General features: G+C 34.4%; 1 protein-coding gene across 1 annotated transcript in view; it reads right to left on the reverse strand.

The window, feature by feature from the left end:
• LOC149784518 (uncharacterized) overlaps positions 1–17,725 on the reverse strand; it is an 84,824-nt gene extending 67,099 nt beyond the window's left edge. The window contains exons 1-3 of the mRNA XM_089933001.1: positions 17,158–17,725; positions 13,921–14,688; positions 10,678–10,938 (exon numbers count right to left, since the gene is read on the reverse strand). Coding sequence (XP_089789127.1) covers positions 10,678–10,938; positions 13,921–14,688; positions 17,158–17,725 — 1,597 coding nt within the window. The remainder of the gene's footprint in view (positions 1–10,677; positions 10,939–13,920; positions 14,689–17,157) is intronic.
• Between the last annotated feature and the right edge of the window lie 1,421 nt (positions 17,726–19,146).

Here is a 19,146-nt window from a genome sequence, read left to right on the forward strand (position 1 = left end):
GGTGACGACGAGTCAATTTAACTTGTGGTGTCAAGCTTATCTCTAATGGTTTGTACTTTGTCACAGAAGAAATGTGCAAATATGTCCGGAAGGTTGATGGGAGAGAAGGTAGTTGGAAGTGGTGTAGATTTGTACCATGTTCACCACTTCAGCCATTGCATAAAAGTAGGATAATTACTATCATTCTATATCAAATGGGCCAGACTTTGAAATATTGGGAAATTGCCCCCTTCACAAAAAAAGTTTTGAATATAACTAAGGTACTATGTCATCCGACGCATTTATTTCATGAAAACTCTTCTTTTTCGCCACCATCTTGGATTTTGAGTTTGTAAATATTGCATTACCCCACATAGGGTTGTAATATATCAATTATAAGGTTTTCAGGGTCACAGAGTCTAAATTCCCAATTAGAATGGGTCTCTGGGTTACCCTGGTTGATTTACCAAAAACCGCACAAATCCCACTTTATGGATACTCCAGAAATGTTGAAAATTCCAAAACATATCAAGATGACAAGAACCAGAACAGTTGTTTGACATGTTGGAGGCATGTTGGAGGCAATGAAATGAAGTCTAAATCCCCTCAATTTAATGGTCATCTATGGGGTTCCATGACCTTTTCAATAAGAGAAAACGTTTATGCCCTGGAAACAACTTTAAGTCACAAAATCTAAAGATCTAATGAAGTTACAGGTCTCTTATACAGATTAATCATGGAATATCATCCATTGCCTCACTACATGCCCAATATTTCATCACTATCTATCTGCATGTCGAAGCTGGATTGTTGCAAAATCCTACATTGTTTGGGATAGGGGTTAAGTAGCCATATAACGTGGCAACCATGCAAGATAGCTTCAAGATCATTTCAGATCCGTGATCTACACAAAATGTTCTGTAGGACTTGTGATTTTGAGCTCTCCATCCCAATTAAAAATGTGGTAACATTTATATGAAAATCTACCCCAGCTACATGCTTTCGCAAGTTATCAGTGACACTCAATTTTCAGAAAGTTGTTTCTCAGTCAATTTTTGAGCTATGAACCTAATATTATGTGGGTCTTCATCCCTCAACATGTCCTTCAACATATATTTTTTGCAGATTTGTTTGAGGTGTTGAATTCCCACCCCTGGCCACTTGACATAAAATGATCCATTTGGTGTAAGATGACACCAGGACACAATAAAATAGCAGGTCTGCTATCCAAATATGAAAAAGAGATCCAAGTATCACTCTTTTGAACAAGCGGTGATGGTATAGTCAACAAAAAGTTTCTTTTAGACACTGAAGCATCCATTTAAATGAAACACTAATAAACAGCTGTGTCTGGTTCCATTTAGAAGTAACCTGCTTCCTACCCCAATTTCAGCTGAAAATAAAAGGAATTTCCAAAAGCTTCTTTTAGACACTGAAGCATCCATTTAAATGAAACACTAATAAACAGCTGTGCCTGGTTCCATTTAGAAGTAACCTGCTTCCTACCCCAATTTCAGCTGAAAATAAAAGGAATTTCCACAGAGCAATGAGATGATCATTAATTGATCTTTTGCCATCATGAAACTGAATTGCTGACATTGTTTTCAGAATGTCATAACGATGCTTAATCTTTAGGAGACGAAGCAGATGAAACTGTCATTTGCATGAAATCCCAATGTGAATGATAGTGTTATTAATTTGCATGAAATCCCAATGTGAATGACACAGTGTTATTAATTTGCATGTAATCCCAATGTGAATAACAGTGTTATTTATTTGCATGCAATCTCAATGTGAATGACACAGTCAGTGTTATTAATATGCATAAAATCCCAATGTCAATGACACAGTGTTATTAATTTGCATTCAATCCCAATGTGAATGACACAGTCAGTGTTATTAATATGGATGAAATCCCAATGTGAATGACACAGTGTTATTAATTTGCAAGCAATCCCAATGTGAATGACAATGTTATTAATTTGCATGCAATCCCAGTGTGAATGACAGTGTTAGTAATGTGCATGAAGTCCCAATGTGAATAATGATAGTGTTATTAATTTGCATGCAATTCCAATGTAAAACAGCTTCTTTCTTTCAAGAGGTGTAATCTAAATTAACCTCATAAGGTCTTTTTAAATAGTTTAACCAGTGAGGAAAACCGGTGATTTATTTTCATTAAAAATCTAACCCAATGCAAAATACAAAACTGTAGAGCGCCACCTTAGAACCATTTTCAAGATACCGTAGGCACTGTTGAAGCCATATTAGACAACATATCAAATGAACTGTCTACCTAGAGAAGATCACCCCACCCAACCCACATCAACCAGTGTTGCGTCAAACTAAAATAACAGTTTGCTGGTATTCTAAAATTAGGCTTAAAAAATTGCACTGGTGTTTAAATTAGGTTAGGTAAAAGAAAAACTCTCTCTCTGTATATATATAATAATTAAAGCTTGGTGTGTGTGTGTACATACATACATACATACATACATACATACATACATACATACATACATATATATATATATATATATATATATATATATATATATATATATATATATATATATATATATATATATATATTTAGTGTTCTAAGTGTTTCAAGTACTGGACAAAACTGGCTCAATAGCATAAACAGGGAAAAAGATGCAAGGGTTGGCAACGAAAAACAGGGACAGTCAGCTGACCAGAAACACGTTTCTTTTTGCCTAACCAACATGAGTGGACATGGTTATTTTAGCAGACAAAGAAATTGCAGATAAATATGCTGCAACCTGTCTCCACAATTACAGACTAAAAGCTTTGAATACTGGAAAAGTTAGTATTTAGTGCAGAATTAAAATATCAATAGCAAAAGTCATCTGGTTTTGAATTTCTTAAACAAGAATTACATAAAGGTATTTGCAACCTATGATTATTTCTAAATGACCCAAGTTTCTGAAATAATAGCATACAACATGAAATATGACGGGCATAGCATGAAATACCATAATGGACATCAAATGAAACATAGGTCATGGTTTCTAAAAATCATTTTCCATAAAATAAAAATGCAACAAGTTACCTTAAAAATTACTAAAAGTTGATTAGGAATTGCAAAGGTGAGTTGAACCTAAACAATGATCAGTGCCTGTCAAACTTACTTATTAAAGGAGATCTTGCTTTAAATCAAATTTGGCCCTTCAGTGGCCTTGCAGGAAATATAAAGCAATAAAACCCAAAATTTCAATGAGGTCTCTCAACAAAGGTTAGGATAACGAGTCTTGGACTCTTTACTTGAAACTCAGGAGTTTCCAGCATTATTCTGAGACTCTCTGCGTAAACTCTGGAGTTCATCACTTTCAAATGAATAGAGGAAAATGAAAAACCACATTCTCATTCTTTTGATAATATCAGGATAGAATTCTTAGCCATTTAAAATATCTCACTAAAAAGTAACATTTTCAATATGCCTATAAATTCTTTAGCCATACAACATCACAAAAAACAAAACAAAAAAAATCTAAAACAATCAAATCATTACATAGAAAAAAGGATAGTTTTCTCTGTAAGTAAAATAGTATCTCAATTCCCACCAAAGAAACAAACATTAGAACACTGTACCATACATATAAACATAAGTTACTATCATCAAATGAATCAAAGGAATGAAAAAATATACCAAACAGCATATGTTCCAAGAAAACTAATTCAGAACAAAAAGAATCATTAGTAAATAGTATTAAGTGCATTAGGATTGGACCCTAAGGAATGAGGGTGGGGGTATCATGTGGGCTTCATAGAAAGATAAATTTTTCTTGGTACATTTATGGTACCCAGTGTTGTCAAGATGAATTCACACAAGCTTAGGTACTGATAATCTAATATTACTAGACAAATGAAACATTCGCCAAATGTTTTTTTATTACTTTGTTGGCATATGTGACATTTTTATCACAGGTCAGTTTGCCAGAAAAAATGGAAAGAGATTTTCATGTCTCAAATTTACAACTTTTGAGTATCTTGAAAGAAATGAAGCTATCTGAATACTTTCTTCAATATTAGTACATTTTTATTCATTTAGTCGAAAAAAGAATTATGCAGTGTAATCCAATTATGGTATTCACAGCTTCCATCGCATTCTAGTAAGCTAGAACAGAAAGAGTTGGACAACCGTACTTGAAAACACATACATCTGTTTGAATGAGAATTTGAATTTAGTAGAAACAACAATATCAGAGTAAGTCAAGTCCGACTAATACAACATGAATTTTAATTTTGTGGAAAAGTGTCAATATGTGCTGCCAAATGAGATATTCCTGAAAATTTGGCCTATCATTCCCCAATCAGATGTGGAAATAATAGCAGAAATGGTCTGCACTTTTCCACTTTTTTCAGTTACAATAATTATTTTCTCCAGCATTAAAATGTATCTATTTTTAGTTGGAGGTTCTTCCATTGTTATCGAGGTACAAGTGTTAACATTATTATTGCTCAGTTGTAATACTGACAAAGCCCTTATTTGCATCCAAGCAATACGGATTAGCTCTAAAGACAAAACAATCCCTACAAATCTGTGTTGATACTGATCGATGATAAGACAAAACAATATTTTCAACCACGGCCATAATTTCGACACTACAATGGCAATTCACTACATGTCCATTAGCCTGGTTTATTGACTGTACCATCTGTCACTATATACAAACCAGTAGCTAGACACCTTTTTGTGTTTTTTTATGGTTGTTTTTTATCAGAACAATCTTGACTATTCAAGCAGCCTTTGTTACAAATGGTTACTTAACGGTCACTGTTGTCTGTCTCTGTTCGCATGATATGCTTGTTCATAGGGACACTGGTAGTCTGGTAAATCAACCCCCCAAATCTGTGTTGATGCTAATGGATATGTAGGTTTGATGTCATTTGTTCATTAAACTGTGCAATTTTGCTGCATACAAATCACTGCCGAACAATCCTGCACACAATTTAATCACATACTGGTAATTGGTAACAGCCATATCTAGCGCGAAATTTAAATGAGCTCACAACAGATGGATGTACTATTCCAAGTGAATTTACAAGTCACCAAACACAGAGCTTGCTTCAGAAATATACTGTACACGTCACCAAAAGAACCCTTCAGCCGACAGTAGCTCCACAGTCAAAAGAAATACAGGCAAGTGTATATAATGTACAAAGATGTGTGCAGACAAAAGTGGCTGCGAATGTGAATCAGCCCCTGACCCAAACATCATCACGGGTGAGGAGCTGATTTATCGGCCGAGGACACTGGGTCCTACTCGTACATACAGGCAGTAGCTATGAAAAGGCCTGGAACCAGACTAAGTGCTGGAATAAGCTGCATGTACTTTAGTCTTGTTTACAATGAAAGAATAAAACACAATAAGCACTCAAAATATTTCAGCTATCAGTATCCAGCCTACTTTTTTAGAATGTTATAAGCAGTCATTTGTACAAAGACTAAATAAAGATCCGTGGAGTTTATCCCCGTTTTTGCGATGTGGTCATTCACAGCAGTATCGAAATGCATACTTTGCCAAGACATCATGGTCACTGGTTGTTTTCAACAGGTGGTTGATCCCAACAGCGTTTATATAATAAAATTGATCCATGCATAATGACTGTGGTCGGAAATGACAGGTGGTCGCTCATGTTTTACTATATTATAAAAGTTGAGGACTTGCAATCTGTTTGGGGAGGGAGAGTCTAGATTTGATGGCAGATGTAATATCTGACTTATGTTTTAATAAATCTATTCCAGAATAAAATATTATTTGATCTTTAAGCTAGCCAAAGCCTAACATAAATTTCTTTGTAGCCATCGGACTAGTAGAGTCAGACGTTTACTTGTCTTCCTGAATCTTCACTAATCCTTCCCACAAAACAATGTCAGATACATATCAAGATTAAATAGCCATTGGACTATTGAAATTGTAGACAGAAAGTCTACTAGTGAATGGACTGCTGTTTAATTTGAGCCATAGTTTCGAACGATAAACCACTTCGGTGATTTAAGTGGATACAAGAGGTCCTAGATTCAAACTGCCCGAGTCATAATGAAGACTATAAAAATCGTACTGTACAAGCATCTGCCTCACTTGGCATTAAGCATTAAGGGGTTAGTGTTAGGACTAATCAGCCTGGTGTCATGATAAAGTGACTGGGTGGGACATGATTCTACATGTCTGCAGCATGATGTCCCAATGATAGACATTGAAACAAACTGCCAAGCTATGTTAAACTTCCAAATCATCAACACAAGCAATAATGATAAACCAAACAAACACAACCAAGTGCATACACAAATCAGCAGGTGCAATCCTTCTAACCTGACCTCCCAGGCTCTCCTACCAAGACTGCCTGGTTAATGGCTTATATGGTGTTAGGACAGATCCCACTCACCATGTAGCTATGTTACAAAGCAGGTTAGCATGCAACAGAGGGTGACTAAAAGCCAAAAGGTGCATACAGGATGCAAGCAGCACATACAGTTATGCAAATACATGTCAAAGATAAAAGTATATTTTAAAAATACAATACACACAACATAGGTCATATCATAATATGTGCATGATATTGACATCATCAATTTACCGCCACCAATTTTGCCTCCTAACTCTTGCCAAAATTATCTAAGCGATCAATTTTATTTACGTTTTCTCAATTCAGAGCAGGAGTAAATCTTCCAACTAATTTAGAGCTGGAACTTCTTATTTAAAAAACATCTTACACCCACCCACCCAAAACCAAATGGCTTGTCCCTTACACTACCATTCACATTTTAGTGTCAGAGACACGGAACCTGACTACTTAGCACAAAAGTACAGTAGTCCCCCTCTTAAAAGGCCACCCCTAGTGCAGCAAGGAAGTGGCCTTATAATGAGAGTGGCCTTTCTAGAGGGGGATGACAAATGCGAATAGTAAATACATATGGAGAAAGTCACAACTAATTTAATTCTAAAACATTTAATATTTTCATTTAAAAATCACATGCATGTTGTGAAATCAATGTGAAACAGTTATATCATTTTCAAAAGAATGTTATGAATAGTCATTGATACAGATTTAAAATTACCTTTATAATAATGTTACAGATCACATCATCTGTCTCCAATAGACACTTCAATACAATACATGTACATATATGTTCCCAAGAATTCTTAAGCTTGAAAAATTTATCCAGTGTCATTTGTCCCATGCTTTCTACAGCTTTTCTTTTATCTTTTTTAAGAATGTCTTGTGTTTTCATAATTGTTTCCACAAGTTCAAAATTGTTTGTTGCGAGGCATTTTACACTTTAAAAGAAAACTGCTCCTGGTGCAACTTATGATCATAGAATAATCTAAAATAATCACTTGAAAAACTAACAAACTTACCAAAAATGTTTAACTTGACGTTAATAATTTGACAATGTTTATAGTCACACGAATTTGTTCTCCAATACTGTTGATGCTGAAGTTATTTCATGTGCATGTTAGTGTTCACATCATAATTAAGTCACAGTAATTTGTCTAATTCTACGGCAAATATGTTATACTTCTATCTTTTCATAACACATCTGTAAATTAAACACCCAAGGACATCAACTATATACAAATAATCCCATACATTCACTTGTCTTTTTCTCCAATGGACACAGCCTGTTGATATGCCAGTCAAGCCCTTTTTGCAGCTTTGACAAAGATTACTTTAGCCTTCCTTTTTGTCACCACTGACTTTTTTGGCTCAATGTGCAATTGTTTCTTTTCCTTCTCAAGCTGGTGCTTATATTGGCAACATGCAGTGTGCATATTCTGACAGAGAGCTACATCTGTTCTCTCATGCAAGAAATCTTTCTTCTGATAGTAATTAACTGCACTTTTTCCAGATGCCTTCTGAGGTTCAATTTTTCCATATGCAGATTCTTTTGTAGGTGTGTTCCAAACTCTTCCAACTCGAATTATGTAATTCAGATCTTTCTTGCAGAGGTCACAAAATGCCAGTCCTCTAGCATTCAGTTTTCTTATAAACTGACCAACTAAACTTCCGTCAACTTTTCGCTCCAGCCATTCCCATTTCCATGTTTTTTAAACCTTTATCTACATTTTTCCTTTCATGGTCTCTCTCAACATCTCAAAAAAACCATGTTTTGCAAGCATGCTTCTTTTTTCCATTGCCATCAGTTTCCATTACACAACAATTCACTGGATGAATTTAAACCTATGACCAATCAGAATACTTTTTATGAGAATCATGTGCTTACTAAGATAAGGAATGCATAATTTACAAGGCTCGCTTTGGAATGGGACCGGAAAGACCATTTTAAAACAAGTGGACCAGAGATGATATAAAAAATGGACTATATCAAGCAAAATCTGATTCAAGTCAGGAGAAAAGCAGAATTCCACTTTAAAATGGAACAAAATCATGTCTGCCATAAACAAACAGATTCCAGAGTTCAACTACCTTTCAGTTGTTTGGCATCTTGGCAAAAATAGCAAGATTTTAATATTCATTTGATAATGGAGCTTTGTTTAGTTACTACGTTATTTCAGTTATTATCCAGACCTCTAGATAGTTGTTGTTGTTGTTGTTGTAGGGTTTAACGCCATTTTGCAGCACACGATAGGCTATACATGGCGGCCAGTATTAATGGTGGAGGAAGAACCCGGGAAAACCCCGGAAAGAACCACCGACCCGCGAGACCTCTAAATAGTGTTCCTGCTTCCATGGACATTCACTATTCACTATACTTTGATCAACCGTTTCCTACATTATGAACTCTATAAAAAGCGCTTAACTTGATGATGAAATATCACCTGTATTTTTCTTTTAACATTATGCAGAGCACTTGGCTATCTACAGACATCCATTATCTAGTAATGCAATAATTTAACATAAAAGTGAAGAAAAATTAGATTTATGTATTTGGAAGGAATTTAGTATAAACATTCAAGCTCATGCTTCTGTAAGAAGCAAATAAGATTCATACCAAACAAAACGGTAATAGGCAGAATGTCCCATAATTTGGCAAAAGGGCCCTTTTCTTGGAAATCTGCACAAAACACAGATGAACATGGCATAAAATCAAAGGATGTTCCTTTACAAACTTGGTTGTACTATGTCAGAGAGGGAAAAGTTATGCAAGACCACCACCACCTGCAACAAAATTATGTTTCTAGTCGGATGACTGTCCCTGTTTCTCATTGCTGACCATAGCACTTTTTCCCCCCATGCATGATAAACAAAATAAACAATTACATTAAATATATACAACAATTAAAAAACAGACCTGAATGCCCTAATTCTAATAACAGAGGACATTTTTTTGGCCTAATAGTTGATGCAAGATTTCAAAGTTGCAAATGAAGAATCCACATCAGGATATTTGCATGGCCATGTGAAAACTCTTTCCCCCTACCCTCTGCAATAGGTCATGTGGTTTTAAAGTTCTGCCTTTACATCTGCAAACACATGCCAATGCCATGGTGTTATAACACATAATCTTTAAAGATGTTATTAAAATCTAAATAGAATTATGATGCAAATTTTCAGAGACAAAGTTTACATCATAGGAGAAATCTAAGAAGAGATAACAAGAGAAAATGTACATATTTTGAATGGCAGACAGTAAAAATTAATGCATTTCGTTGTCTCAAATGCAAGCCATTTTCATCATTTAGTCAAGACATGCAGTACATAATTTAAATGGTTAGACAGAAATCATTTTTACTGTTGTCCATATGCTCTTGACCTTCGAACCCCAAAAGAAAATTTTTCTGTGTCTCATATGCGTCCATCCACAGAGAATGGTCAACATATTTGATAAAGATGTCAAGAAACACACAATGTGTTTAGCATTATGTATATATCTGTGCTTAAAACAGAATACGTAAATTGATAAAGAGAACAGGTCTCTTTATATATCATCCTGACAAAATAATTATAAAAAAAATAATTAATAAATCTTCTGCATGTTGTCTTTTTTATTCTTATTGTTAAAGATAATTGATCCTTTGTAGCATCAAAATCTGGATGGTATGAAAATGCAACTAATTTTTTAGACCAGCAAGGTTACAATTTTCTTACAGAAACCACATTTAGCTCTACTGCTAATTGGCCAGATGTTTTAATGGGATGGCCCATTGTCCATTCTTTTGCTGGTGCAAGTTTGTTACAAATCCTTTCCTTAAATACTTGTCTCGTTGACATGAAACTTTAAACATGACATTCATCCCATGATCCAGTTGGGTCAAAATGAAAATGGTACGACTTGGACATCCAATATGGCCACCATCTTCCTATATAGATGGTCCCATCTACATGGGGTTTTCACTTAGGATCTTCTTATAATGCCTAGTTGGACCTAAATTGGTACTGATCTGTCTAGTGTGGTCACCATGGTAGCCATCTTGAAAATCTGTAATTGTTAACTGTGTGGAAAGTTTCAGTCTCTTAGCCCCTGTGACCCTTGATTGATTGCTAAACCATTTCAGCCTGAAAGCTATACAGGTAGGTCTCTTGTTTGTCCCAAATGCTTTCTACTTAACAAAGTTTATAACTTATGATGCTGGAAAACATACTCTGGAGAAGCAAAATAGATATATGGACACAAGACAGACTTAACAGTATAACACAATACATTCCACCTCATGGCATATGCATAAATACAGTGAGGTAATTCTTTTATGATTATATATGTCAGTATACCTTTCTTTCGCCTTGTCCATTCATGGGTCAATAAAGAAACATCACAGCAATTGACATAGACATCTATGCCCTCTGTACTATGTCTCTCAGAAATGTTCACCTCCTCCCCAAGAAGCCGCTTTACCAGGGTTGTCTTGCCTACACCCATGTGCCCGACAACCATGATTCGTATGCTGTATACAGTCTCCTTTCCATCTTTTAGAGCCTCTTCAAAGAGTTGGATGGATCTGTCATCCATTTTCAAAATTTCTGTTGGAATACCTGTGCATATAATGGATTTTATATATATATATATATATATATATATATCACCACTGATGCAGATTTCAAAAGCTTCTTAAAAAAGGTGGAGAGTTTAATCTGAGTTATATCATTACTCATGTTAATCGATGACTATGACACTCACACATCATTGGCCAATATGATTCACCATGCACAATTGACTTGTGGTCAATTAGGTGCATAAATATAATAAAATAAATAAAGCACAACTTTTAAATTTCCAATCTCACTCAGAGATCACCTCTCTGGTGGCCTAGTGGTTTGAGCATCCGCCCCAGATGCAGGAGCTTGTGAGTTCAAACCCCCGCTGAGTCACACCAAAGACTTCTAGAAATGGTAGTAACAGCTGCCTCGCTAGGCGCTCAGCATTAAGAGGTTAGTGTTAGGACTGGTCAGCCTGGTGTCAGGATAATGTGACTGGGTGGGACATTATGCTACATATCTGCGGCGTGATGTCTCTGTGCCAGACATCACTTTAAACAGCCACACTGCAGACATCATAGCGATATGACTGGTAATCTGTCAGAATAAGCTCTGCAATTTTTGATATGGAAAATCATGTTACCATTTCAAATGAAGCTTTTCACTTCCATATATGTGAAAACATTAATTTGATTGGTTAAAAAAAACGTCTTAGGAACAAGGCCTGTGTCTGTCAAATATTAACATTTGAGCTACAATATCATGCTAGTTCTAAATGCAGTCTCATTCATGCATCTTATAACACTTTAAACGCATGTTTATGCGTGTGATTTGGATTTTTAATACAGCTCTAAAGAATATTTCAGTCATAATGCTTTTATGTCTGCAGTGTGGCAGTTTATAGTCATATCTAGCAATGGAACATCATGCCACAGACGTACATCATCTCCCACCCAGTCGCATTAGACGGACACTAGACCACTAACCTCTTCATTCTTAGCACCTACCAAGGTAGTTTTCTGTACCATTTTTGTAAGTCTTTGGTAAGACTCTGTTTCTCAACTCTGAATTCACAACTGATAAATCATTGTATTTACATATTAAAATTTATTAATCAGTTATTTCTACAAACCACATATATCGTTGCTTATTGTAGTATTATACAGTACATGTATAATTTATGGCTAACTGTAAGCACTAAATGAACTCTTGTGGTGACTTGTACTTATATTAGTACCCCTACTTCATGGTCAGGGTACAAAAATATATGTATTAATGGAGTAGCCATGTATGACTAAACCTGCATTATACCAACTGTTATAACAAAATCAAAACAGAAGGTATAACAGCAATTTTCTGAATCATAAAAATGGAATATAAGTAGAAAATAGATTTTCTAATGTTTTCTATGATATGCCACATATTCTGAAATAATGATATAACTATAATAAAGGGATATAAAATAAACAGTAACAAAATTCTCTATATTGCAAGTATGTCATTCCCTAAATTATAAATGTCTTAATTAGATGACAGATCTGTACGATTTTATATTATATGCTAAACATTCCACAATAATGCAGTATGTACAGATGTGTCTTCAACATAGAAATATTTTACATTCATATTTAAATAGCTTAAAATTTGAAAATAATAATTTATATAGCTATTATCATATTTGTTAATGTTGCAAATTATATAATATAAATAATTCCTAAGTATGTATAATGTCTGATAACATAAAAATCATTATTATTAAATTACTTCAATATCTCGTTTCCTAATTATAACATAATAAAATATTTCTATTTTTAAATGTTTATCATCGATTTAACAATGCAATAACCTTTGACAATTTTTTCTTCCAAAATTAAAAAAAAAAATGCGCTGACCGATAAAGATTTGGTTTTAAGTCTGCAAGCTTTAAAGATAATAAATCCTCGGACAGTAACTTGGCTATACATACATTAGAAGACCTGTGGTGTGGTTGGTACGATTCAGAATAATGATATACCGGAGACAGAACAAAATCATTTAATTAAATATCAGTATTACTGAATTTTACTGTAGACATTAATAAAATAACACATATTCTTCTGATTATGTTTATCTATTAACTACCACCGCGTCGTTCCAGTGTTCCACATATGGACATCGCATCCTTCTTTCGAAAGGTAAACAGATCGTATGGCGCGCATTGAAAAACATGTACATACTACTGTATCCAAACAATGTATCGAAAGCCTTATTTCTGAAACAAATTACCCCGAGAATATTATATTACCTGATTAGTTGTCGTCAAAGTGATGTTAGTTATTTTGCTCCTTAATAAATTTCCATTGCAAGACGATATCACAATAGCATCGCTCCACAGAGACGAATTATATAAACACACGGTCAGAGACGCTGTAACGGAAACGTGCGATCTGCTGCAAGCCGGAGTTTAATGTCGCGTGCTCTGATTTATCAATGAAAGCGCCACCTACTGGAAAAATGTGTTTTGCCTTGAACTGGTAATGATGCGAGAGAAGGAAGCCGCCATTGTGACAGTCCGTAGATATTAATAATATTTATATGAAGAATTTCAAGTGAGATCCAAGGTGAAGATCACTCAACAACAGGAATAAATAGACTTTCAGTTACCAACATGAATAAATAGACTTGGTAAAAACAATATTTGTATTTTATTTTTAAATTAAATAATATTTTATTGATACTTAAAATTAAATATTCATGTATACTCGACGACAAAAACTTACAAATAGGAGAAATAAATAAAAATATTTATTTATATCACTTTAAATTTGTTCGACATCTTTTATACATGTTTGTACTTATGTTAACTCATTTTTGATTTTCAAACGTGAATTAGGAAATGTAAATAAATCATGTAGTTTTCGTAGTAAAAATTGACATAAAATAAAACCATAAGGTGTATAACTCATTTTTGATTTTCAAACGTGAAAATTAGGAAATTTAAATAAATGAAGTATGTAATTTTTGTTGTTGTGTGAAGTGTGGAAAATAAAATGGAATTACCTGATTGATGTGAATATTCCAGTCTGTAGACAGTAATCACATTACTGTTCCTGCTTGTGGTGTAAAGAACTCCATGCTGGTCATCATAGAATATTCTATAGAGACTTGATGACACTGTGTGTATGGTCACTAGTTGACCGCTGTCTGTCAGCTGATGAATTCTGTTGGAGTCGAAGTCACACACGTACACATAATCCCTGTCAGCCATTATCGACCCCGGTAATTTTAATTCCTGGTGTTGATACAGAAACTTGTGTGTGTGTGGATTAAAAATATCATATGCATATACACCTCTAGTAGTGGAGTCTAAAGTCGGACACGACATGTAGACTGTGTTATCTTTAATGGCCAAGTGAGTACCAATCCCTTCACAGATGTTGTGAGTTGAGTCCAGACGTCCATCTGTAATCGATACAACGCCCCAACACAAAATGCCGTTATTCCTACCGCTGACAACGAGTTTGTCTGAATTCAATTTTGCCACTAAATGACATTCATCAAATCCTGTCCTTACGTCTAATGTTTTGACCCGTTTTACGTCATCTACAGATTTCAATGACATGATTACAATCTTCCTGCCTGCCAGACACACAGCTACTTCCGTCTTGCTAATAAGACAGACATCCAAGGGACGGGACTCCAGTTCGTGTGTAGACAGAAGTTTGCCGTCATGGCGACTGAAAAGCTGGAGATTCCTCGCATTACCGTATATGACCAGCAACGTGTCTTCTGTCACCACAACGCCATTGTAGTTGGGTTTACGGCCGGCTGTGGATAAAAATAACTTACATCAAGATGCAGAATACACAAAATACAGACATATATACTTTTAGTAAACAATTCAAAACTTCGGTGTATCACTTTCTGACCTCAACAAAAAGTAAACTGTCGTAATTTAGACACAACCACCACCATTATCGTAATAATAATATTACTCTTGTTATTATAAATATAAGTATAGCTAAATTTAAGGACGCTAGCCTCAAAATTTACAGTGATACAAATAGGATAACACTAACGATGGTGAGTGGAAAGAAGTTTAGTTGCTATTTCACTACTACTGTTAATACTACCACTAACACTATTGCTAATAATAAAAACAACAACAACAACAACAACAACAGCTTTCTTTTATGCAAGAGAGCGACAAAATGGATTATTTTCAGAGAAATATTCTTCATAATTCATTAGAATGAAATATGCTCAACATTTTTTCACTGGTTGTCAATACAGTGAGGATATTTGTTTGAAAACAATGAATGATGGATATATTTCATACAGTAGCAAAGCCAGAAACATCTTAACTCTATAACCCACTAGATGAAATATATCCATTATTCACTTGTAGCAAGCAAATTTTCTTTCGATTTTATTATCTCACGTACTGAGTAGCACGATATAATATAACAGATTGAAGCAGCATATTTGCAAATGCTCAGTTTTGTGATTGTTCGCACAGAAAAAATAATTAATAACATAATTATCCTTACCAATTAAAAGGAAAATAGTACATTAAAACAGAAAAAAAAGCAACTCGCGCCTCTTTGGAATTAAACTGATGTAGATCTTGAACGGTAGGCAGTCATATTTACCACTCGTCTACGATAGCATTTAAGAATAACTTCGAATTTCATGGTTATATTTTATCCATACCTATAGACGGCCTTTCAAGAATTATGATAATATTTAACTCTATTAAAATATCACAATTATTTCAATCAGATAAACCAGTAATTTACGACCTTGTATAAAATAAATATTGATAACGTCATTACCAAACACTATTAGGTTGTTCTTAGATGGTTTGCGGTCCAGCGTTTAGAAAGACAGCTACACATCCTTTTCTCGTTATTTTTTAATGTTGTTTAACCTTAATCGAGAAAGAAAACATAAACGGTAATCACGTATGATATCTGCTAATCTGTTTCAAATATTTTTAGCCAATATTTTTAGCATAAAATATAAATAGAATTAACTTGCACAGAATTAAGTAGTGATTTTAAATAAATTTCATTTAACTCCTGAAAACTGCCGTATATGTTAAATTGCCAAGTATCAGTGCAGATCACATTCCGTAAACTTTTTCTTTTGAAAATATAAAGCATTTAACGTCAATAAAAGTATTTCTTAGAAGAAAATACATCACATTACTGGTTGGAGAATAATTCTCGCCACTTTTTCCTTCTTTTTTTTAAATCATCCACTACCGACATAAACTTGCTCCTTGGCATTAGAATACATAAAAGCAGGGCCTTTAATAATATTTTTCCTCGTGTTAAATGTGAAATCAGCAACATGAACGGTTACGTGGGGACCGTTAATTAAAACGGTGTTGGTGTTGAACTTTACGGGAGAGTCAGTACCAATTGTCGCCACATGTTGAAAATTAATGATCTACTCAGACATGGTTATTAGATTATAATTCCTCTTTCATTTAAAGAAAATATCGTTATTTCTGATTAAAAAATTGTTAATTTGTGGGTTTTTTTTACTTCAAATTAATATGCTTTAACTGTTACAAATTATGATAGGAATGTATGTAATTTTACTAATTCACCGGTTGAAATAAATGGGATTTTTTGTTAACATTGTTACATGTATAGGTTATATTAATGTCTACTTCTCTGCAGTATCATTAAATATCTCGAAATAATGAAGTTTAAAGAGTAAAAGATATTTTATTTCACGTATAATTACATATGTAACATGAGGATTTTTTTCTGCCGAGAATTAATTTGTTATCATTTCTCGGCGAACGAGGTAAGTAGTTGCAACATTTTTGACACCAGTTTTGTGCAATTAGCTGGCTGTGTAATTTTAAATAATTTTTAAAAAAAGGAAACCATGAAAGTAAATTTAAAATTAAAAACAAGAGTCGAATAAAATTATTTTAATATTTTCATAATATTTTTGAGAAAATGTATAATAACAAAACACCATTAAACCTGTTATTATAATTTATCATTATTGTATCAAAAAATAATTTATTACTGATTCAGTTATTGTCACTAAAAAAATATTTTTTACTTGTTTGAGCATGGGATGCCGATGAATTCTGTTACAGATTATTTAGGGAAAAAATATAAAAGCCACAACATTAAATAAATTATTATAAATTGTCATTATTGTATCATAACATTTTATATTAATTATTTATTTATTAACACTAATAAAACTATTCTTCATGGTTCTGGCAAAGACTGCAGATGAATTCTGTGTCATCTTTGCCAAGGTTACCCTCTTCATGGGCATTTATTCCAATACAGGACTGATGATACCACTGTGGACACTTGACACACTGAACCCAGAATATATCCATAGCCTCATCTTCAACATTCTCATCATCAGACCCTTCCACTGGTGGATCAGAACACCTACACAGACCACATATATCAAAATCAAAGCTAGATTTGGTTTTCTTTCCTTCCAAACATTTTCTTGATTTAATCATCTCTTTATTCTCTTTCAGCTGTGCTTTCTTTAATCTCTCCTTCTTACGTACTTCTTTCAGTTCTTGCTTTTTCTTATCCTCTGTCACCTTTTCCTCTATCTTTCTGTAAAAATCATCACATGTTAATACTCTGGAATGTAACACCAGTTTTGCTCTTCTAACTTGTGGTTTAACAGGTACTGCTTGGAAGATGTTAGATAATTGTTGAGGTATAAGGCCTTCTGCTACCAACGGATTTACTCCAATGTAATTACCACATGTTGGACAGACTGATTTTAATGCCTGTAATTCTTCATCAGATGATGGTTTTGATGTGGATGGTTCACATGATGGGACTGGCTGACAAATCACCATTTTCAAATGGCTATTGACAAGTTGTGTCTTAGAGTAGATGCACAAACGGAGAGAGGCTACCATTAAAAAAAATTAGCATTCGGTAGAGGCACTCGTTTTTGTCACTATAAAATAATAGTTATTGACAACACACATCCCCTTTCTAAAAAATAAGTACAAAAGGAGTGGGTGTTGCCAATAGTGTTCCTTTTTACCGACGGAAACAAGCAGGCCTACTACCCGTAGCTCTTGAAACACTGTTTTTGCTCAAAATTAAACGATAGGGAGATACCTCAGCCGCCAATATTTGCCCTTGATACTCAACTTTACATTTTTGTAATACCTTGACTATTTCAATCAAATGTTCTCTTTCCATGTAAACTTCTGCACTCTCCATTCTTATCGTCTGCTATTAAACTAAACAAATCGAGCTGCAATTCCTCAGCGCGCACTCATTCGGAATACAGTGTCTTGGCGTATTAATACAAATCTACCTTTATCGTAACCCCGATACCTCTGTTATACAAGAGATATAACCAGGAACCAGACTATTTGGCGGTTTAGCCTGGTTCCCGGATCACATGTAACTACCTACAAAATCTCAACCACTATTCTAACATTTGAATATCAAGCAAGGGACACCAGTATATCATGGGTGTCTTTGGTACATGAAACTCGTTTTGAACACAAGTTTGTTCAGTCTGACTCAACGCAAATTAAATTTAGATCACAAAGGCACTAAACGTATTTTAATATTTCTTGACATTTACGTGCAGATGTAAAACTTCATCGGTGCGCACTGAATATTTGCATCCCAAATTGATGGGAACCGCCCATGTTTTCACCATTCGCCGTGTTTTTCTGCACGTTCATCGCTTTTAAACCTTTTAAATTATTATTTTGATCATATAAACTTTTTTATGGCGCTATATAGCCTTGCAGTGCAGCTGTGTTGTAAAATCGACAATCAATGGGCAGCACTTTATTACCAATTAACCCTACCCACCTGAACTGTTTGTGAATTTAATTCCGATACAACTGTATTGACTTCCAGTTACCAGTATTAAACACATTCATGTCTAATTTGATTTTAAAAAGTCATTTATCTGCAGTTTTTTTTCATACTGACGATATTAGCCTTTATTTATGTGTGTGAGTGGACATCACATTATTCTCTAAAGAGACCTCTATATGTGACCACTAACTACTATGAGATGTCATGCTTTGTATTCAGTTCAGTCATGCATGGTAGCTGTACTCGGTAAAAGTAGTTATCTGTCCAGTCATACATGACTGTTGTACTGCTATCTGTCCAGTCATACATCACAGCTGTACACCGTAAAAGTAGCAGCAGAGAGGACGATCAGACCACTTAAGGGAGTGGTCACCCTTGTGTTTGGACCAAAAACAAATAGTGACCCTTCACAGAGGTCAATACCACG

This window comes from Sinohyriopsis cumingii, chromosome 14 (assembly GCF_028554795.1).
Source record: "Sinohyriopsis cumingii isolate HCF-2022 chromosome 14, ASM2855479v2, whole genome shotgun sequence".
Lineage (NCBI taxonomy): Eukaryota > Metazoa > Mollusca > Bivalvia > Unionida > Unionidae > Sinohyriopsis > Sinohyriopsis cumingii.